General features: G+C 41.8%; 3 protein-coding genes across 5 annotated transcripts; 2 read left to right on the top strand and 1 right to left on the bottom strand.

The window, feature by feature from the left end:
- Nucleotides 1-818: 818 nt before the first annotated feature.
- LOC147159588 (uncharacterized) lies at nt 819-6,479 on the top strand. The gene is made up of 16 exons (XM_086059876.1): nt 819-841; nt 915-955; nt 1,027-1,116; nt 1,199-1,326; nt 1,393-1,527; nt 1,593-1,661; nt 2,669-2,839; nt 3,137-3,233; nt 3,537-3,727; nt 3,948-4,292; nt 4,378-4,495; nt 4,566-4,771; nt 4,856-4,973; nt 5,715-5,887; nt 5,967-6,046; nt 6,173-6,479. The coding sequence occupies exons 1-16, from the start codon at nt 819-821 to the stop codon at nt 6,477-6,479; spliced, it is 2,292 nt and encodes a 763-aa protein (XP_085916002.1).
- A 1,125-nt stretch (nt 6,480-7,604) lies between these two features.
- Nucleotides 7,605-10,054, top strand: LOC147159587 (uncharacterized). 2 transcript variants are annotated; one of them, XM_086060284.1, is made up of 4 exons: nt 7,605-7,734; nt 7,820-8,041; nt 9,260-9,502; nt 9,569-10,054. In XM_086060284.1, the coding sequence occupies exons 1-4, from the start codon at nt 7,723-7,725 to the stop codon at nt 9,584-9,586; spliced, it is 495 nt and encodes a 164-aa protein (XP_085916410.1). In that variant the 5' UTR covers nt 7,605-7,722; the 3' UTR covers nt 9,587-10,054. The 2 variants fall into 2 exon arrangements, with proteins under 2 accessions (XP_085916410.1, XP_085916409.1); XM_086060283.1 differs by having other exon boundaries at nt 9,260-10,054.
- On the bottom strand, nt 9,188-22,318 carry arhgef15b (Rho guanine nucleotide exchange factor 15b). 2 transcript variants are annotated; one of them, XM_086060281.1, is made up of 16 exons: nt 22,056-22,318; nt 18,809-19,246; nt 16,208-17,077; nt 16,088-16,133; nt 15,912-15,964; nt 14,719-14,924; nt 14,479-14,639; nt 14,259-14,411; nt 14,049-14,178; nt 13,363-13,437; nt 13,198-13,290; nt 12,971-13,134; nt 12,702-12,866; nt 11,345-11,415; nt 11,158-11,262; nt 9,188-10,192 (listed from the first exon to the last, which is right to left on the bottom strand). In XM_086060281.1, the coding sequence occupies exons 2-16, from the start codon at nt 19,170-19,172 to the stop codon at nt 10,032-10,034; spliced, it is 2,817 nt and encodes a 938-aa protein (XP_085916407.1). In that variant the 5' UTR covers nt 19,173-19,246; nt 22,056-22,318; the 3' UTR covers nt 9,188-10,031. The 2 variants fall into 2 exon arrangements, with proteins under 2 accessions (XP_085916407.1, XP_085916408.1); XM_086060282.1 differs by having other exon boundaries at nt 10,142-10,290.
- Between the last annotated feature and the right edge of the window lie 278 nt (nt 22,319-22,596).

Below are 22,596 nucleotides of genomic sequence, written 5' to 3'. Positions count from 1 at the left end.
GTTGGTTTGAGTGATAAACTCCATTATAGAGTCATGTAGTTCAGGTTTTTTTCTCCCTCAAGATGGGTAAAATGATTTTAGTTTCAACGTTGGGTGTATGATGACAGACAACTTCAGATTGCAATTACTACTAATGATATGTTTGTGATAAAACACAATGCTTCACAAATAGAAGGAAACCATACAAAATCATTTAAGAAAAGCTTTTTTAAAACTAGCTAGGCTATTATGGCTGTGTCTTCACAAAGCTGGGTCATCCGAAGGCCGAATTTGTCGGCTGCATGACGTCACTCCTGGCGCGACTCGACAGCACGCACGGATTTACATATGAATGGATTCATGTGTCTGTGAACTTAAAACACTTTCATAATGATACTATTTCTTATATAAAATTGAGTAGTAGCTCGCTTAACAAAAAGGCTTTAAAAACGAAATTTGTTCAATTGTGTACAACTTTCTTTGTATATGGTTAGTAAAGAAAAAAAAGAAAAAAAAGATGAATGTGTCTGCGCGTGTTGTCGAGTCGCGCCAGGAGTGACGTCACGCAGCCGACAAAATCGGCCTTCGGAGGACCCAGCCTTGTGAATTTGGACACACGGCTATATGATATGCAAGTTGGTCAAGTTGTTGCTGTATTTTGCGTACAGCCTATTTGAAATTTCATGTGAGGGACAGAAAAGGTCCTGGAAGGACACACAAACACAAACAGCTGCTGATTGATTGCTAATGAGCGCCACCCTCGGGCGTCACAACGAGGGGCATCTGATTGGTCGGTTGGTTTCATTAAAAGCTGGTTTCTTTGGTGGACGAACGTAACTATGGCGTGGGTCTTTTATTTGTGGTAAGACTATCGTGTTGTGAGACAAACAACTATCCAACTTTTTTACATTTGTTTGTGTGCTTTTGTCTTTCAGGGTGTGGCTTCTGCCCACGTTGGCGGATCCCATTCCGGATGGTAGGGAATGAGCGGCCTTCGTAAAAAATCCCAAGCACCACTTTGAATGATTTTTGCATTTTTGTTCACAGGAGTTCTGGACATGGAGTGTCACGATCGTTCCTTCGTGATAGCCGTGGACCTCTCATTCGCCGGGGATGATGCTCACTTCGAGGCCGTCGGTAAGTCCAATGGGTTTAATACGGCACGGGATGTTCATTTGTACATCAAATAAACATTTTGCGTTTCTTCTCACCTCGTAAGACGGGACGGGCACGCACGCCATTACTGAGCCGTACGCGGCCAAGTGCGGCTACAGCGTCACGGTCTCCCCGCCGAGTGGTCACCTGGAGCTGCGTGCGTCCTACTTCAGCTGTCACGCGGAGAAACAGGTCTGTGTAAATAATAATAATAAATAAATAAAACAAGAATACTGATTGGTTTGTTGGTTTTGTTAGGATGAGCGGGTGTTCGCGTTCAGCTTCAACCTGTTGAGGGGTGACGGCGATGTGGTCTATGCTCTCAACAAGACCTGCTCCCCATCCCTGGAATGGTCTCCTCGGGAGGTCTCCTGCGAGCTCAACTACATGGAGGTGGTGTGTTTGTAGCTTCGGTTCATTTGCGTTCAGGTTCGAAGGTGTGCTGGTTTTGTCCGCAGGTGTCCGTGAAGAGCGAAGTCTCGTGCGCTGCCAGGAAGGAGGGCGACAACTGGAATGTTCTCAAACATGTGAGTTGTAAAATGATGCTTGGCCAACTATGACTGTAAACAGTTGGGTCATAAATAACCTAAAAAAAATGGGTCAAGAATGAACCGACCCAACATTTTGAGTTATTTAACCCAAAAAGTACGGTCAAATGAATAACTGACAAAACAACCCAAAAATTGGTTATTATAAATATCTTTTTAATGTCATAAAAAGTTGGTCAAATTAGTAACCCACAAATCAACAGTTAGGGTTAAATAAATAACGCAAATGAATTGGGTAAAAAGAGCCAACAAAAAGTTGGGTTGGGTCAAAATAAATTAATAACCCACAATGCGACCCATTTCGTTTAAAAGTTCTTTGCAGGTTATTTCACTCTATTGGGGTAAAGTGAATAACCCATTGAATTGTGTCAAAATTTGAAGAAAAAAAAAGGTTGAGTTAGTTTTTGGTTTTTATTAAAAAAATAAAAAAATGTTTTATTGTTTGTGCACTCTGGAACAGTTGGGTCAAAAATAACCCAACTATGGGTCAAATGGACCAATCCTCTACTTGGGTCGATTTGAGTCAGCGTAAAACGACTCATAAATATTGGTCAGATCCTTTACTTGGGTAATTTTGTATAAAACAAACCAGAAAGTTGGGTCAAATTGACCCATAAAGTGGATCGGTCCATTTGTTTAAAATCCATAATTGGGTTACTTTTGACCCAACTGTTTTTAGAGTGAGTTTTATTTGACCCCACTTTTTTTGCATTGATTGAATAAACAAAACAAAAAAGTTAGGTCCGTTGCTTTTTGACCCAATTTGTGTTATTACATTTTTTTTCAACCTGTTTTTAGTGTGGTCTTTTTACTTCTCACTTGGTTTCTGCCACACATGACGGCAGAACCAAAAGCCATCTTGATTCTTGGTCTCATCAGACCACACAACTAGTTTTCATTAATCCATGATTGTCTTCAGTAAACTGTTTGCAGTATTTAAATGTGTAATGTAAGCGGGTTTTGGGATCCTCTTGTGTACTCTGCAGGCCGACGACTCGTCAACTTCGGACTGGCATGTGATGTTCCAGCGGGATGAGGAGCAAATGGAGCCGATGAGCCTGTCGGACGCCCTTGAGCAAGGGTACACGTTCGACCTTACTGATGAGAGGCTCGTGTTCCGCACACCCTACGGACAGCCGGAATCGTTCGTCGTCATGGTCAGACTTCCAGAAATGTTTAAAGGTGGAGATGTTCTTGGGAATTTGGGGCAATTAACAGATTTGCAAAATTGATTGGTGGCTTTTTTAAAATATTTTAGCACAATCTTTGCTAACGCGACCAGATTTCACTGTACTGTAAAATTTGGTTCCATAACACATCATTATTATACTCAATTTTCCCCTAAAGTTTCCAATTTGGTTATATTCCCCAAATTTCCTCGTTGACCATCTCATGAAAATGTTCTGGCCATTTTGAATCCCTTTGCAAACTCAAACTCGCCGTCACATGTTCAGGTGAACGGCATCCCCGTTGAGGTGGTCCATGCCACGCTCTTCTCCAGACAACGCTGGTTGGTCATCATGGTGGACCTGGTTGCTACCTGCTCAATGCGTCTGTATCATCTCTCTCGCTTGCCTACACTCGAAAAACAATTGGGTCAAAAATACGATCCTCTACTCGGGTCGATTTTAACCCAAGAAATGAGTCTTTCAGCGTAAAGCGACTCGTAAATTTTGGTCATTCTTTACTTGGGTCAAAAATTTGGGTCATTTTGTATAAAACCACCCAGAAAGTTGGGCCATATGGTGGTTCTGTCCATTTTTGATTCATAATTGGGTTATTTTTTTACCCAATTGTTTTTAGAGTGTAAAATGTCCTCATCCCTCGCTATCTAGTCACGCATCTCTTGAACAGACCAGGGTGCTTACGAGGAGAGTGGCCACATGGTTTTCAAGACTCCCGAGGCGCCCTATCCCGGTTCTGATGCCACGCGGGTCAGTGTCGGCTTAGTCGGCGGCCGTTTTGGGGACGGTGGCGACGTGGTAACGGAAAATGACACGGTCCAGATTAGAATCCCCTTGGATGCGACCGGTGGACTCAGGAAGGTCAGTATTCAAAGGTGACATGTTTTCTTAAGCCACAATGAAAACCGCAGAGGCCCAAGAATTGAACCCTGCGGAACACCATACGTTCTGTTATTCATGTTGAGCTAACAGCGCGATGTGGAAGTACTGATTAAACTAAACAAAAAAATATGGTGATGGTATAAAAATACTCAAGTTTTGTGGACATTTTTAAAGCTTGCTCCTCCCCTTTTTTTTATAGAGCTTTGCCAGTGGTGACCTTTACGAGTTCTACACCTTCCATGTCTACCTGGAGCAAATGTTCGTGCATGAGGAGGCGGAGACCAGGCTGCGCCTTCACCGGATGCTGACCACGCCCCTGTTGCCACGCCCACTTTTTACCCAGAACCGAAGTGTCATCGAGGAGCGCCTCTTTCAGGTCTACCTGGGCGACGTGCCCAAGGACGTCCGCTTGGTTTTGCTGCGGCTCAACGGCCGTGAAGCGCTGTACACCAACTCGTGTTCAGTTGCCGAAGTCGCGCAACCCGCGCACGGCCACGGCTACTTGCTGAAAGTGTCTTTCGATGACCCCGCCGTCACGCAGCAGGTAGACGCTGTCGTTTGAGTCCGTCATTTCAAGTGCTTTGGCTCATGGGTGTTCTCCCCCTCCCCCCCCCCCCCCCCCCCGTTAGTACTACGAAATGTACGCAACTGTGCAATACAGTTTGGACATCAACTACACGCTGAGCGTTCTGCCCCAAAACGAGCTCTACTACTACGCCGTGAGCGTCAGTGCACTGGCGGGCCCCTGTGAGTCCAATATTGTCGTCGGAGCTTGATTTTTGGGGATGTGAATGATGAAAAATGAGTTCTGCTTTAGCGCCGCCAGTCCTGGATGCGGTTTGCTCGGAGTCTGGCATCACCTTCAACGCGGACAACTGGGCTTTCGACTTCCTGTGGTCCATCGGCGTGGGCTCGCACACGCTGACGCCAACGCTGGCGCTGCAGCGCGGCTACAAGATGAGCAACGCTAGTGAGAAACTGCAGCTGGATGTGCCGGTCTACTCGCAGGGTTTCCATTACGAGGTCGGCCATCTTGGATCTGATCCGATTTTGTCTCGGTTTTGAAGAACTCTGATTAGTTTTTCCCTGTTTGGTCATTTGTTTTAGGAAATCACCTTGGAGAGTTTCTTGGGCACTTTTGAGATCCTTGTGAAAGATCGTCAAACGGGGGCTGTTCAGAAATCGGTTCGGAAGACTTGTCCTTTTGTGACCTCGGAACTTATTGGTAAGTAGAGCTGGAATTTTCACGTTGGAACGTGTTACTGTAGTATCTGTGAATGTGTGTAGTGCTTTAAAGAGCAGGGCCTGGTGAGTGACATGGGTGTCGAGGAATGAGTGTAGCGCTTGGCTGGTTGAGTTGGCATGAGTAGTCGTGCTTGTGTGTTGGAGGACTAAACCTCTGAACTGGTTATTTAGGATTAACCACAACTCTCTGGTAAGAGGATGCAAGTCTTCAGTTGAAATTTACAGAATAAGGCGAAATAGAGAGAAAATTATTACATTTGAAGCAACTATTTGAGTGCTTCTATAACTCAAAAGCAAATTACACTCCTAATGCAAATAAACAAAAATATATAAATGTTTACAGGCTGTTTTGGATGAAAACTTACTCTATTGTTGGTCTTAATTACTCATATTAGCTAGTTACTAGCAGTTAGCTATCAACTACTGAAAACAAACATATAAGAGGCATTAACACTCATAGTTTCTGACTAAGCACAGATAAGAACGCATCAGCATGAATTAAAATGGGAACAAATCAGAATAGACACTGGCGTCGTCATTTACTGATGTCGGACGGAAAGCAGGAAGCGGACATACGGCGCGCGGACTTTCAAAATAAAAGCATTAGTTTCAAAATAAGACATGAGTTAACGTTGCAAACTTTACAACTTGAAGAATTGTTAACATTGCTTTGTTTTTCTGCTTGTTACCAAAGTTGGGTGATCCTCATGCGTCCCTTTAGTGTGTTCCACTCACGGGAGGATGACGGTGGTGGCCGACTTGTCTCCGATAACCCCCAGCGGTGTAACCCCGTCAACAAGCAACCTTTTGGACACTTTCTGCAGCCCTACGGAAGCTGATGACACCAGGGCACTTTTCTCTTTCCCGCTCAATAGCTGTGGCTCCAAAGTCAAGGTATTCATAAGACTAATTTGTAACGTGTGTGTGTGTGAGAATTTCTACATTTTTCCTCCCCCCCCCAATTCCTTTTTAGCTCAGCCATGGTAACGTGATCTATCAAAATGAGATTTTCTACAGCAAGAATGTGGATGGCTCTGAGGATGCGGATACGAGGTTTGTTGGTCTTTTAGTCAGAGGAAGTCATTTACAAAACAAATCTGGAAGTTGTCAGTAGCTTGAAAAAACTATTTACTAAAAAAATATGCAAACTATGAATGTGTGCGCACTGTTGATCCTCAGGCTGGTGGCGCAGTGCACGTATCCTCTGGAAGGCCTCCACAGGCTCTTCTCGATGTACAGGTTTGAGTCGGACAACCCCGGCACAGGTAGCCTGATTTCCACCAAGCGGCTCCCGGCGGGAATCGGCACCACGGCCCTTCGCGCTCCCGTCACGACGAGAGCGGTCTCGACGAGAGCCCCGACGACACCTGCGGCAGTAAGGACCAGTGCGGCGCCGGCCCGGAAGCGTTTTGGCTCCAATCCCGCTGTGCGCTATGTCCGCGTGTCGAAACAAGGCAAACCTCACCCCAATGTCAGAAAAGGTTGAAGCGTCTTTCAATTGTTTAAATTGGCCTTCTGCAATAAAACTCAACTCTTTAATTTCTTCGCAGGTGCTAAAGGATGGAAGATTGGCAGGATTTAAATGGATGGCTGCTTTTTAACTGTAAATTAAATAAAAGTGTATTAAATCTTAAAGCACCGAATGAGTCATTTTTGAAAATCCTTGTGTGATTTTTCTTTTTCTTTTGAAAGCCCATATGAAACTGGATGATTCTTTTGTAGTCTGAACAGTCACATATTCCATGAAATCTGATTTTTGGAAGATGGATTGAAACCGCGTTCTGGAGGTAGTTTCGTATTTCATTGATTGGTTTTGACTGTCCATGGAATCACTCCTAGGAAGGCACGCTTGATTAGTCTGTACATTGGCACTTGTAAAAGGTCTGCATGTAAAAATGTCAGCACTAAAATTCACCCCCTTCAAAAACTTCTGTCACCTATTTCCAACCTGAATGTAGTTACTCCAGTCATCCACAGGAGGGCGCTATTGCGTCGCATCTTAGTTGCTTCTCCGTTTTCCTCCAAACTTTCACCACAACTTTGATTGGCTGCAGGCTTGGCTAAACGTCTCCACCCACACGGATTCTCGACGATTCTTCTTTTCCTTTTCTTTTTTTTAAACTACATTTCCTTAGCGGCTTTAATGAGGCGCGTCTTATAACGACACGCTTATTGTTTTATCACATTGAACGATGACAAACGTGCCGGAACCCAGGGAGTGCGCCACCTGCTGGGGACATGTGGTACTGCACGCTTGCTGATAAAATGCCATTGGAATCACCAGCATAGCGTCCCGAGAACTAGGGTTGAGAAACACTGGCCTTGAGTAGAGACTCAGAATCAACGTCGTCTCCCTCATTTCAAGGCCCATGAACACGCTGGACGTGCTTCAGCGGGTTAACGATCCTCCAACAAAAATGGACGTAAAAAATGGCCGTTTCGACAACTTCCGTCAAAACGTTTATTAGTTCCGCCCCGACTGACTGATTTGTAATGTTCGATGATCCATCAAGTGTTGAAAAAATAATAATAATAAACGGGGCGTCAAAATACGGCGCATCAATATATCCGCAAAAAAAAAAGTTAAAACCATTTTGTTAAAAAAAAAATTGTTGTGGGCGGAGTCAAACGTTTAAGTCCACCTCACCTTGAACTCGACCTCTGCTGTAGCTGAGCCAAGGCTACTTGTCGAGCTTCAGAACTTGTCCAACTTCCCCAAGTTTCGGACCATGAGCGAGAAAGTAAGTGTCCCAACTTAATTTTCCTCGTGTAACCAAAGCATAATTGGTGTCCACACCCCCCCCCCCCCCCCCCCCCCCCAAACAGAGACCTCAGCGTGCAGTGCAGCCGCCGTCCTCACACAGGACCCTGCAGCAGCCCTCTCAAATGCCTCTATACATGGCTGCAGGTCTAGCCCCCTCCCGACAAGGTGAGTCACCTGCTTTGACTCGAACTTGCGACCCGGACTCCTCTTCAGTTCCTGCCCCGAGCTCCACCGAGCCTACCCCGTGGGGGGAAATGGTCCCCAACACTGTGAGACAATTGGGGGTAAGTGTCAAAAACTATTGACATAACAAATATTTAATTTCTTTCAATCTCTGCCGGCGTTTACGTTTTCAAATAATCACTTCTACAACATACATAGAAAATCACAATGTCTCATCACTAATGAGATATTTTTTTTAGAAAAGGCCTGGCTACTCAGTAGTTTTAGTCTAGTCTACTTTAGTACTGGTAGCTGCTAGAATTAATTCAGCATTATTTTACTTTAGTAAAAAATATTGAATAAAGTGTATTGTTTTTATTTTTACCCAATTGGTTAATAGTAGTACAATGTTTAACAAAAGTAGTAGTAACATTTACACACATTTTATTTTATTAAATTGGTTAATTTATTTAGAGTATAGCAATTATAAGATAATGTAAATTTGATTTAATTTGCATTTTGCGTATTTAGTGTAAAAAGTTAAAATATTTTACTGAATTTTTGGTTTACTCACAGCAGACATTTTGATATATTTTATTTAAAAAAAAAAATGTTGGTCAAATAAAGTGTTTTATATAAGTATGTAATGTAGTTTACATAATAGAATAAATACAAAAATATTGATTTAAATATTTAATTTAATAATCAGTTTATTTAGCGTGAATAATAAAATGGAAAATAAATCACAATTCTATACATTTAAAATAATTCTACATTATTCGATAATGGGTAATGTATTCAGGATGAAAATAAAATAAGCAATTGTCCATGTATTTACTAATAAAATAAATGTTTAATATAAAACTACAGACCATTAAAATAGTTGTATAATAAATGTGTAAAGAATTAAGACACTTTTACATCAGTTTAAAAATATTTTTTGAAATAAGTGTAAATAATAAAATGCTTAACTAAACAAGTCTACTTATACATACTGCAGATATATATATATATATATATATGCATCAAATTATATATTTAAAATACTGTATTAAATAATTGGTTAACTTATTCAGTGTAAATATGAAAAAACAACTGTTATTTAGTGTAGATAAAATAAATGTAAATTTCTACATGCAGTAGGATGCAGTATGAAATTAGTTTGTGTATTCAGTGTAAAAAATATGTTTTTTACATGTACAGTGCATTTAAGAATATATAATTGTTTAAATATTTAAAACAAACCAATTATTAATAATGAAAAAAAATCTGCCGCATCTGTCAATTTTAATCATCAAAGAAGCACAACATTTTGCAAGCCGTTCTTATTCCCTCTGTAGCCGGCATCGAGCAGCTTCCAGCTCAACCTTCCCCAGCCGCTCATGTGCACAAGCCCAGCTCCTCCCACTCGAGCCGACCCCTTCCGACAAGGGCCGCACGCCTTCCGAGTCCTGGGCGGCCCCACGTGGCTGATGTCCTCAGACAATATTCCGGCCCAGATGGTTCTCCAGCTGAGCGCTGAGGAGGAACAGGCGGTCACTTGTCTTCTCGCACTGCGCTACCAAGACCTGAACGATTCTCAGGTATGTTTGCAAAATATCGGGAACTTGTCAACTTTGAATGGGAATGAACAATTGACACAATTGAAGGTCGGCGAGGGAGGCTAGCGCCCAACAGATGAGGAGGGGCCACCCGATGTTGCAGCGCCGCCTCCGAGTGGCGCGGGATGGACGGAATTCAGGCGACTGGATGACGTGGAGTATTATGACGAATACCTGCTGCCAATTCCGCCGCCATCCACGCATCAGGAACATCCCTGATGCCAAAGACATGTCTTCCTGTCTCTTACGGGTCACAGCATCAAAACGTGTGCCAGTTCACCAAACAACTGTTTTGTTTGGATTCATGTATAGTTTGTTATTGTTGTTTGACACTTTTACAATGGAAATATTCACGGTGCAGCATTGCATTGGTTTTTGTGTACATTTCATTTCAGTTTTAAAACACAAGTAGTATAAATAATTGTCCTTTTTTAAAAAAAAAGTTTTTTTTTTTTTTTTATCACTGGTGTGATGAAAATGAACGTCAATAATGTCAATGTGAACGTCCTAATTAAAGTTTCTTGATGGTTGTGACGTGGCTGGCGGCCTGAATGACTCGATAGCGCTCCTTCAGGTTGCGCCTCCTTACGTGCTCGTTAGTGATTTCGATGATGTTGCTGACGGGGAACCAGCCCTTCTGGCCGTCGGACAGGCGGATCCCCTCGTACCATCCTGCGGGCGGGGTCGGGGTCGGCAAGCACACAAAAGGGGCGGGAAGCGGAAAAGTGGTTTTGATTTTGTTCATGCGGGAAAAGGAAATCAATAAACTGCTGAGGTGCAGGGGTGGCGATTGCGGTAACGAAGATAAAAAAAGAAGCAAGGGTGCGAAGAGGGAGAGGGTCCATGTTAACGATCCTAGCTGCAAAACCTGCCAAATCCGTCTGGAATTTGTTCTTCACATTTTCAATTGGCAATTTGACTTTTTTTTTAAATCAACTCATTTGAATGGAATTTAGTAATTCTCAAAAAACTTGTATGCAGGCTCCCTCTAGTGGTATTTTAAAGAATCAAGGATTTATTATGTTTTAAATCCAGTACAGTAGATTTGTTGAGTTTATTTGTATTTAAATAAAAGTACAACACATTTGCATACATTCTTTATGAACCTTTTTAAGGTTTCTAAAGTAGTAGTAAATGTCTTAAGTAAAGGTCATTAAATATTAAAGTAAAGCTTAGTAGTGTATCCTGATTTAAAAATTTTGGATTTTTCATCCAAGCCAAGAATTGAAATATAAAAAGTTACGTTTTTTCTTCTTCCCCATTTGTTGTTAGATATTCGGTTCTGACTTAATTAAAAATGTAATTAATTTTTTGGGGCTACACCAATACTTACAAAAATAAAGAAATTAATGAGTTTTTCAAAACGTTGTCCATTAGAATTTGCAACAGAAAAAAAAAAAAAAAAAAAAAAAAAGGAATTGGAAGGGAAATGTTTGAACATTATTATCTTGGGTCTATGAGGAGTTAACGTGGTTTAAAAAAGAAAAGAAAAAAAGAGGCAATATCGGCAGATTAAATCTCCCGGCTGATTAATTGATATGTTGGATTTAAAACCAAATAACAATGTGCCCCTTTTTCATTTTTCAATTGCCAGTTAAAAATGGAAATGTGAAATGATCCCGGCCCATTTGCCTTACCCTCGTTTGTTTTGCGTATAACGTTGACAATCTCAGTGGGCTCCAGGTTGAGCTCGTCGGCCTGTTGGGCCACATACTGCTCCACACACTGTACCTGAGGGCAATCTGACACACACAAACACATACATAATGAATACTTACAATGAATACTTTTTTACTAATAAGCACATGTCCTGGACGCGCTCACCCCAGGCATCATAGACCACGTCGTCTTCTTCTTTGTTTGGGAAGGCTGCCATCCACCTGTGCATGTCTGGCCTGCCCAATAAAGACGTTAAGAAATTGATGCGGGGCAAATTAATCAATGTTATCAATTACTTTCAGTTTACTCGTCAGGATATATTTTGAAGTGACTGCCGTCGTTTTTCATTTTCCAAAAACATTTTCACATTTTATTTGACAAGAAAGGAGACTAGTGGAAGGAAGTCAATCCCATTTAAAATTTGGCAATATTTGCATTTGCATAGGGCTGCAAAATTAGCATGTAAGTTGTTTAATGACACCACAGTAATAAAACAAACACACGATGAATTGAATTGCACACATTGAAAACTTAAATACAGGACATATTTCATTTTAAAAACATCGCTTGTGCTCATGCTAGCAGTCAATGTAAAATCCCATTGACAGGCTAATAGAAAATTAGCATTGAGAACCGGGAGTTATATTTCTTCAAATAACGAATATTCACACACAAACACTGGTATATACAGTATTCTTCCTAATCTGTGAAAAACAAGTTACATATTAATAAAGCTAAATTGTAGCTTTCTTCTTGTACTCTTCTTTTTTATTTGTTTATTTTATTTATTTATTTATTTTTCTTGTACTCTTCTTGGCGCACCCAGCCTTTTTTTTATCGCAATTATTTTATTATTGTTTTACTTTGTGACTCATTTATTTGCTGGCCCTTCCTACAAGTTCTCTTCAAAAGTTGAGTTATGCTAGTTTTGAAATCAATGAATAATCATTGTTTATTAACTCATTCACTGCCATTGACGGCTATAGACGTCAAAAATTCATTTGAACTATTTCTATTAGTTTAAATTTTTTTCTACTTTTGTTAACAAAAGAATGAAAACCTATATTTTTTTATTTTACATTTAGAACAGATATAACATTTGTGATTAATTGTGAGTTAACTAGTGAAGTCATGCGATTAATTACGATTACAAAATGTAATCGCCTGACGCCCCGAATTTTTAATAATCTTTAAGTCGCGTCAGGCGATTACAATTTTAAATTGTAATTCATCGCATGACTTTAATAGTTAACTCATGATTAATCACACATTTTATATCTACTCTAAATTGTTTTCTAGGTTTCCATATTCTTGTTAACTAAAGTGGAAAAAAACTAATAGAAATAGTTCAAATTAATTTTTGACGTCTATAGCCGTCAATGGCAGTGAATGAGTAAATCAGCATTTCAATATAAATGAATTTTTTTTTTTCCATAGTGGTCCGGACTTATGCTTCACTATTTTGCCGCAATCTCGAAACTGATGTCATTGTTGTTATTATTGATGCTTTTCTTGTACTCACTGTGAGGGCGCTTTGATGAGGCGATCGATCATTCGCCCGTTGTGGTTCTCCAGCAGAATGAGGTTGAAGCAGTTCTCGTACGGCCCGGTGCTCCTGTCGTCCTCCAGGGGCTGAACCTGCACCAGGGAGCGGTGGGCGTAGTCCAGCACCACGAAGCGCTCGGCGCTGTTGCAATCAGGGCAGGTCAGGTCAGGCCAGGCAACGGAATAGCAGCAGTTGCGTTAACTTGAGTTCTCGGGAGCACGCTTGCCATAACAAAAGTGTCTCACCCCTTCTTGGCAGTGCTTGTGGTAATGATGAGCAGGTCGTTAAAGAGGAAAACGTAGATGGGATTGAACTTGACTCTCATTTGGAAGACGGTTCCTCCTCTGGACATTTCCTGGAGTTCTCCTTTCTTCTCCAGGAATCGAGTCTGGGAGATGATGGGGATGGCCTGCGAAGGAAGCAAATCAGTTATGTATGGTGAACCTCGACCGTTAAACCAAAGGCTGCATACCTTGAGCTTGTCAAACTCCAGCGATTTGGAGAGGAGGATCAACTCCTCCATCTGTCTCATCTTCCCCACTTCTGTGTTACACTCGTCAATGATCTGTGCAAGCATGAGAAGTAAAATGATGTCATCAGTTGCAGCCCAAACTATGAGTCAGGTTAGTGACGTCACCTTGGACACGGAGGCCAAAGCCTTGGAGGCCATCTGCTCCTCTTTGGTGCCCTCTTTCGTTCTCTTCAGGATGTTCTGGAACGAGCAAACAAAGAAGCGCATTCAAATTGACATTTCTTTCCGTCGTCGCGACTTTTTTTTTTTTTTCAGTCAGTTTTCATTAGATTTTAGAACAAGGTTGTTTTTTTAATGATTCATTTTAGCTTTGTTTTTATTGATTTTTTACTGAATGGAGTATTTGTCAAGTGCAAAATAAAAACAAACAAACAAAGGGGCAAAATGGGACCTGTTACATCCCTGCTTGACTCTCAGGCAAAGTTAGCGTAGAAAATACGTGTGTATTTGAAGAAAATAGTTCTATTTATTACAGCTGGAAAAAAGTCAATATTACTTGTTTTTAGTCAAAAAATATTATTTTCAAGACCGCTGTGGTTGATATGGACTTAGTATATCCTACAGGTAAATTTAAGTAAAAATTTCTTGTTCTGTTGGCACATAATTTTGCTTATTTGAAGTAATATTTTTCTTATTTTTATATTTTTCTTGAATTTTCTACTGTTCTTTTAGCAGCGTATTTTCACTTTACAAACACTTTATGCTATTTATTTTAAAGCCATGTGGCCCAGTCAAATGTTCATGCGGCTCCACGTGTTTTTTCTCCTTCCGTTCCGGACTTTGCCGCTCACCTCAATCAGCATTTTGATGCGCGTTATCCGCTGGAAAGGCAGCAGCAGGAAGGACATGAACGGCAGCCGCTGGCACTGAGGCGACTCTTGGAGGCGATTGATGACGGCGGCAAAATGCGTGTTGTTCTTCCTGTAGCACACGCACATGTATGTGGCTTCCACGCATGTTGCGAACGGTTCATGAGAAGAGAAAGCGAGGCGCGGCCGTACATGAGCGAGGTGTACGTCTTCTCCTGGTAGATCTGGTTGCGGACGTAGTCGATGTAGGCCGGGAAGTTGTGCTGGGAGTGGTAGTGGATGATGTCGCAGATGTCCAAGAACATGATGTTCTCAAACACTCGGTCCTCCAGGTCCTTGAGGAACCTAAAAGCAAATTGTGACGTCGGCTCCCTGACCGCATCTTCACACTTTCATCTGCTTCCCCTCTCACCTCTCGCTGATCTCGCGCACCCTCAGGATGTTGGAAAAGAGGGGTTTCTTGTCCCTGATGACCAGCGTCTCTTCCAAGTCCCGATTCTCCAGGAAGTGTTCTGTCAGAACGTACAGCGAGCGGAGGTAGGAGGCTTCTGACGTCAGAACCTCGAACATACTCTGCGTGGAGCAGCACAGTTAAAGGCCACATTCCCCGGATATAGTCCAAAAGAACCGACCTGATGGGTTGATCCCTCACCTCCTGGTATTTGCACTGTTCTGGGCTGAGCTGCTCCAGGACGCCACTTTCGCGCACTCTGGGGAGGTTCTGCCACAGGGTGCCCTCGTTCCGGCTCTGCAAATCTGTGGTGTAGTCTGCGGTCGTCGTGCTGATGTTCCGGCAAACCGTCTGCCGGCGGATCTCTTTGGTGATGACGGTGGCCCGGTAGGTCTGGTACAGAGGCTCTGATGGGGTGACAAACAAGCAAATCTGCTGCCCATATGCAATGTGCTGATGTTTTTGACTCATTTGTATCTTGATGAAAGCATCCTACTGTCACTTTGAATTAGACTAGAGCGAACTCAAGTAATAAAAATAAAAAAAAGGCACAACATGGTGCCAAAGCTTTAATAAATATAAAAGTAGCCATTGTGAGAGATGACATGACTATTTTTTATGTGAAATAGTTTTAGATCCAAAATGTTTGACATAATCTGCTGACAAAAAAAAAAAAACAGGAGTAAATGATTGTCCGGACAAAAATAAAGACTAAAATGCTAGATTTATAGTAGACTAAAAGTTAACTAAATAAAAACGGGATAACGTTGACTAACTATGATAAAAACTAACAAGCGTGATTGAAACTGCACTAAAACTGAGACTAAATTTAAAAATGTCAGATAAAATTAACATAGCATGTTGGTGGTCATTTTTGGCCAAATGTTACAAAACTATGAATGAACACACGTGGAGTTATGTACTTAAAAAAAGTGAAATAATTGAAAATTTGTTTTATATTCTAGTTTCTTCAAAATAGTCACTCTTTGCTCTGATTCTTTTTTTGGCCAGAGAAGTCACCTGAAATGGCTTTCCAACAGTATTGAAGAAGTTCCCAGAGGTGAGAATGCCAAGAGTGTGCAAAGCAGTAATCAGAGCAAAGGGTGGCTATTTTGAAGAAACTAGAATATAAAACATGCTTTCAGTTATTTCCCTTTTTTTTTAGTACATAACTCCACATGTGTTCATTCTTAGTTTTGATGCCTTCATTGAGAATCTAGAATGTAAATAGTCATAAGAATAAAGCAATTGACACATTGAATGAGGTGTATCTAAACTTTTGGCCTGTACTGTAAATAAACCTGTTTTGGTTTATTTTACCGCAGGCCTGGGTTCTTCTCTCACACACCTAGCGGGGGCTTTTACTGCACTTGTTTTACAACTTCATGACTCACCATTTTGCAGCCGGGACTTCCAGCTGTTGGAAAGTTCTGTCTTAATCACAGACCTGCAACGGGAAGAACAAGAAGACAAGATTAACGAGTAATATGGACAATGCGACAACAAGATCTGGTCCATGTATATGATGTTGCGCAGTACGTATGGAAGCGGCGATGGGGCGCTAACTCACGGTTCTTCCGTTGAATCCTCCTTCCCTCCTTCACCGTCCTCTCCTTCTAAAAGACGAAGCACATGTAGATCATCATTTATTTAGCCCACGGATTGAAGGAATTGCTTGTTGCCTACAAACCATTTCGCTGTCCGGCGGTGTTATTGCTGTCCCTGCTGAAATCTCCCTTTGGCAGTGGCGGTGGGGGTCTGTGAGGCAAAAGGGGGCTGTTGGCCGGGGGCCGAGGACTGGCTTGCAATGTTCGGTCCTCCGCCATGGCCAGGGGTGCGAAGCTACGAGTGTCCTGAATCATGGGCATTCGCGGCGGGATGGCGGGCGGCACGTAATTACCGCCCGACCCTGAACCGGCTTCCCGCTGGCTCTCCGGGGGCTTAGACCTACGAGCCGGTGTGGGCAACTTGACCTGAAGAACGTCCGCCTCCTGAGTGGCTTTCTTATTGTGATTGGGATCAACCGTGGGTATTCTGGACTCATAAATATCTTCTTCTTCCATAGTGGGTTTGTAATTGATTGGCAAAATGGTATTCAGTTTGGGGGGCACAGGGGAGATCTGAGGATGTGACGCAAGAAAGTGAGGCCCCGGATCCGAGAGTCTTCTGTGAGCCTCGCCCATTATAATACCCAAAGAGTTTTGGAACTTTGCCATTTCTTGCTTCATCTCCCCACTCACGCTCGTAGTGTAACCCGCGACCTCCTCGTCATCAGCCTTGCTGCTCCCCTCATCGTCCTCCTCGTCTACCTCCACAAGCCTGTCGCCCCTCTCGCCGTCCGACCAGACCAAGTCGGAGCCTTCCTCCTCCAAGATCTCGCCGCCCTCGCTGCCGCCCTCCCCTTGCAGCGGCACCCACACCAGCTTCATGCCGGGCCGCTGGAGGTGGCACACGCAGCAGCAGCTCGGGTCGCAGCAGATGCTGGGAGGCCCATCTGGAACATCCTCGTCCTCTGCTTTTCCAACGACGGACTGGGCATCCACCTCTTTCCCGTCGGGGTCTGCAGGAAGCAACGTGAAACTTCTGCGTCATTCTCAAGTACCTCACCCTCCACTTACAGTTCTGTCAGCCGTTTGCTCTGTAAACACAGCGCTTATGTGGCGTCTTTAAATATTAATTCGAGTTTGGAGGGATGCTATGCTCAAACGCAATGCAGGTGAATAAATGGGAACTGGTGAGAGGGAGAGGAGCAAAGTTTCAAATTCCTTTTGCTAGCATACTGTAAACAAACAACTGCTCGTGTTTGTTTACAGTATGCTAGTTTTCGTTTGCATTAAAAGGTTAGCATTTGGTTAGTGGGCTAAGACTACATTATATGGTTTGATTTGATATTTTGGTGGTTGAATTTTTGGTTTTGATTTATGTGTTAGTTTTACATACATTTTCAAATTGGGACCAATACACAGCATGATGCAAGCATGCCTTGCATCTTATTTGGTGATCTCAAAGTGACGGTCTACCATTAGCAGCAAAAAAGGGAGAACGGGTGCGAAGGAATACTTTTAAAACTGTGTTTTATTATGTTTAAATGTGTGGTAGGGTAAAACCACTGAATTCTTTTTTTTTTTTAATGTGGTGTCTACATGGCACATTTTCACATCGTGGGAGGGTCGAGAAGATCTCCCCCCTTGATAACGAAAGTACCGTACACGATATACCAATGTATTGCTTGCCTCATACAGAAAAATGGAAGAGCGTTTATGAAAAAAAGAAAAACAAGCTAATCAACCAAGTTAAAAAACAATTCAATGCGTTGTAGGTCAACACATGTGAAACAGCTAAATTGAAAGAAAAAAAATTATTAGTATAAATGGTAAATTTTAAAATGTACATCTTTTAACATTCAATTTAAAATAAACAAAAGTGTTATTTTATTTATATATTTTATATCTTGTATTTTTTTTTTTTACATTTTTATTTTAAGCGTCAGCTATTTTTTACATTGACAATTTAACTTTTAACATTTTGATGAGCACCATGTTTATATTTATTATCAGAATATGAAATGGACCAATAAAAAAAAGCATGCTGCCTGGACTTTGGACAGCCCTGCTCTAAGTCGATTAATCAGTAAGCACACCATAACAATGTGCAGTCAGTGGTGGTTTCTGACATGTGCAGTATGTGTGGCTGCATAGGGCAGGGGCGTGTCCAAAATAAAAAATATATATGTGAAAAGGATTTCTATTTAGCGTCATGATGTCTGTAAAATATTTGTAAACACCAAAGGGAGCGTCTTATTTAAGATAGTTGACGAGTTACATTTTCAATCATCTGAGATTATGACAGGGAATTAAAACAGGGAAGTGATCTTGTTTCATAAGTGAGGAAAGGAAGAGAACTGTTAAAGTAAACAACAATGCACAGAATGTCACCGGTACTGTCATGTTGCATTTTGTTGACAGTACGAGATGAATACATTTCATTCCTTGTTAAAAATTATGTGGCAAATTTACACAAATAAACATATCAAGATGATCACACACACACACACACACACACGCACGCACGCACGCACGCACGCACGCACGCACACACACACACACACACACACACACACACACACACACACACACACACACATCAAATGTGAAACTAGTCATGTGACCAGCAGAACCTGTTTTTAGTTCTGGAAACACATCTGCCGCACCTACATACTGCGTGACACCACGGCAGAATTAGAATTTTTTTTAAAAATTATTATAATTAGCACAAGAGTAACATGGAGTACCTGAGCGGCCTCCTTCGGCGCAGAAGCTGTCGCCATTCTCCGATTCGGTGCTCTTCGCCTGCGGGAGGCGAGTCCTCTTCTTGGGCAGCGGTGGCGGCTGGAGTGAGCTACTGCCAGGACTGGGCTTGGGGTTGATCACGGGCTGCCTTTTTACCTGCTTTCGTGTCATCTTCGCCGGCGCGACCCGGTGTTTGCTGAACTGGTTCACCATCCTTTTGACGTTCACGCCCGAGGGGCTCGCGGGCCTTTCGTCCACCTCCAAAGGGAGGGAGGATGCTCGCTCCATCGGCCTTGGGGGGAGGTCCGGCCTGGGTTTGACCTCAGCTAACTGGGCAGGTGGCTGCGCTGCTTCCTGGGCAGACATGGTAGCTGGAGTGTCTTATCCAATCAGAGGCCAAGCTCTGAGGGAAATTGTCCACCTGAACACATCATCCACACCTGTTGAGGAGAAATTGAAAGCCTAATTAGAGGAAAGTGGTAAGGGAAGATAACATACACAGTACAGTGCAGCGGTGTTTCCTAACCGTTATTGTGCCAACTGGCACATATTTTATATTAAAAATAAATAAATAAATAAATTTCACAGCATACCACCAGCTGACAAAGTACACACGAAAAAAAATGCTGGGTTGTTTTTCCAAGGTTGGGTTAAATAATTTGGCCAAGCAGATTGCGCATATTTGTGGTTAGGCATTTACAAATTTGTATATATTTATTTTAACCTATCCTCCATTATTTGCTGAAGGATCACGTCTATTTGCGTTTTTTGTACTTAGGCCAAAGCAATGAATGCATGACTTTTGTCAACATCTGGTGGAGTCTTGGTGTTTTTTGTTCAGTTGAATTGTTTTTGTCACCTGTGTTTGACATACCCTCCTTGTCCTTGAATGCATTTGGTGTGCCATCAAAAGTGAAACTGAAAGTACGTTTTTGCTTCTGAGCCGTGTATTTTGTGTGTATTCTATAAAATTGTGCAGCTTTTTTCAATGATCGTTTATTTAAAAAAAACACTATTAATTTCAATAATATGCGCAAAATATGTTCTATCACATCAACATCCTTTTTTTTTAACAATCGTAAGTAGTAAATACTATATCACATGGGTCGCGCCGCGCCTTACAGGGCGATGACATGATTCGCCGCCATCTTTCTGCTACAGATAGCTGAAGGAGAAGAACTTTACAAACGTAGTAATTGGTGGTAGCATTGCAAAGTGTGGTCTCTCTGAGGCACTGTAGCGCATGTAACTTCAAAACACACGCGCTTCAAACTTAGGTTGTTGCATTCTATTCATCCCCAAATGGCACTAAATTCTACACACTGTCCCTTTATGGTGAGGTTCGTGGCTTATATCATATTTGTAAAGTGCTAGCGCACATATTTGTTAGCTCAATTTGTGCTAGCATGTTATTGAAGCTAGTAGCTAGGTAATGCTATTTATGAGCCTCATGTGAAGGTTTGTTTGTGTAAATTAACTACTGAATATCGTTATTTATGTAACATAACTTCATGTTTGTGTATGCTAAAAGCACCGTATTGCTGGTTTATGGTCCTCTATATGCATTTAAAGCCTCTTTTCTTCGCAGACTTTTGCTTTGTGCAGAAGGGCTCGGTCCTCGTAAACAGCGAGAGTTCACAATAGCAGGAATTTATTGTATACTGCAATAATGGCATAATGAGATTATGATGTCTTGTAAACAAGATGAAGAGCCACTGGGCATGGAGTGGAAAATGAGCTTTGCACAAGGAGTTAAGCCCTTCTGCTTGCATTCCCTTACAAGCCCAGATATGAAACAACAGGTATTAAGATGGAACACTTTGAGCAGCTAAATGTGTCAAGGATATTATAGCTGATCCCCAAACATCAACACAATCAAAATCCAACCCTTGGAGGCAAAGGTATGACAACAGTTGAACCAATACAAACTGACCAAATCCAGCTAACGTAGACAAATCCTTGTTACGCTACCACAAAGAAAAACACTTTTGGATTTGTCAATGATTTCTACCAAACGACAATTAGTCCCATAAAATAAATTTGTAGTTGTAGATTGCACATGAAATAAGATTTTGAGTGCCTGCATTTTTTGATGATCCAGACAGTCCCTTGCTGTGCCAGTTCGACACCAGTTTGTTCGAGAGAACGTAAACCAGCTCGTCTGACCAGTTTGGAGAGTGGCGCTCGTGTGCCACTGAAGTCAATTAACTTGTTTTGGAGGGAAGGAGGTGGTTTCGGGTTTCATTCTGGAACATTGGGGGGGGGGGGGGGGGGGGGTCTGATATCGATAAGAGAACATTTCATTGTCAAATTTACTATTTTACAAAAATTTTAAGGACATAAATATGGTGAACTTCTAGGTTTTGCCATTGCCCAATGTGACAGGAAACGCCACCTGTTTTTTACTCACTAGTACATACTTCCTCTTCTTTTGTTACGTCGTCAGTCACAGTGGTTGGAAGATACTGTGATGAATAAAGTACAGATGTTCGTTTTCAAATATATACACTCTTAAAACTGTCAAAAGTGACGTTGCTAACCCCCCTCCCCTCCCAATATCACAATCTGACATCACCTCTTTTGTCTCTGATTTGTTCAATATCCTCCTGTCTAGTGGACACTCAACACACACTCAGGCCGGGTTCATTCCTGTAAATATGTTTGGACCGTAAATTCACTACATATCGAATATGGTATGATGCCTTAAATCAGCCCAGCTTGTGCACAATCCTTAAGTGCCTAAAAGGGCTTCCATTAACACAATGATGTGTGTGCGATGTATGAGTGTGTGTGTCATCTGTTGTGGAAACCAGTGGGTCAGTGTGCATAAACTAGTGTGTGGGGGATGCTTTTAAGAGATGACAACCACAACAAGCTCCACGTTGGTCTGTGAATGGACAAACAGACACACACAAAGGCTCACAAAAGGGGTGGGGGAATTGGGGAAAAGCATCCCTCATTCATATGTTAATGAAATGTTACTTGGCATTCTGTGGCTTACAGTTTCATGAGGAGTTATTAGTTATTACTAAGGTTACAAGTTTAACTCCCTTTTATATGGGATGACAAACATACCGGTTTGCTCAGTAGTTCTCAGTAAGGAATGTTACTTTATAAATGAATCTTATCAGGCAGTAGTGCAATAAAATATGAGTAATTCAATGCACAGAAGTGCAGCACAGCCATAGTTGTCAGTTGTTAGTAAAATGTCCAATTTAATTTTTTTTAAATAAGGCACAGAAAACTCACCGGGATAGGTCGGACGCAAGTAAACATTGCTTGACAGTCATTCGGCTCCTGTGGGCTCCCACATTATTATTATTGTAAGTCCAAGAGACCGAGCTCACCGATTAACTAAGTACTCAACGAGCAAAAATGAACAATTAAACTACAAAATCCACCCAACAAAAAAAAGTTACAGGATGTTTGCCGGTCCCTGAACCCACAATGGTTTTCTCCTTTGTTGTAACCCGCAGGAGCGAGTGGAGCGGACTGAAGACAGCACAACACCCCCTCCCTCAACGGAGATACATAAAATCAAGCGTCACTATTTAAAATCAACAATCCTGTAATTAATTTCAAAATAAAACAATAATTACACGGAATGTCTAATTATACTTAGGTAACAAGACTTTTATTGTGAAGGCTACAATACCACAACCCGGGTATAGTATTATTCATTTGGATACAAACCGCACCTTGTTCGTAGTCGGACACTTGGTGAAATGTATTGTAGTTATTTGTCATTCACAAAGTGTTTTTCTTTTAAACATTTATTATTATTATTTTG

The sequence above is a fragment of the Leptonotus elevatus genome, chromosome 17 (genome assembly GCF_054856555.1).
Source record: "Leptonotus elevatus isolate MCC_2025b chromosome 17, RoL_Lele_1.0, whole genome shotgun sequence".
NCBI lineage: Eukaryota > Metazoa > Chordata > Actinopteri > Syngnathiformes > Syngnathidae > Leptonotus > Leptonotus elevatus.
Note: the sequence above shows the minus strand (reverse complement) of the source record. Positions and strands in the feature narration are given on the sequence as shown.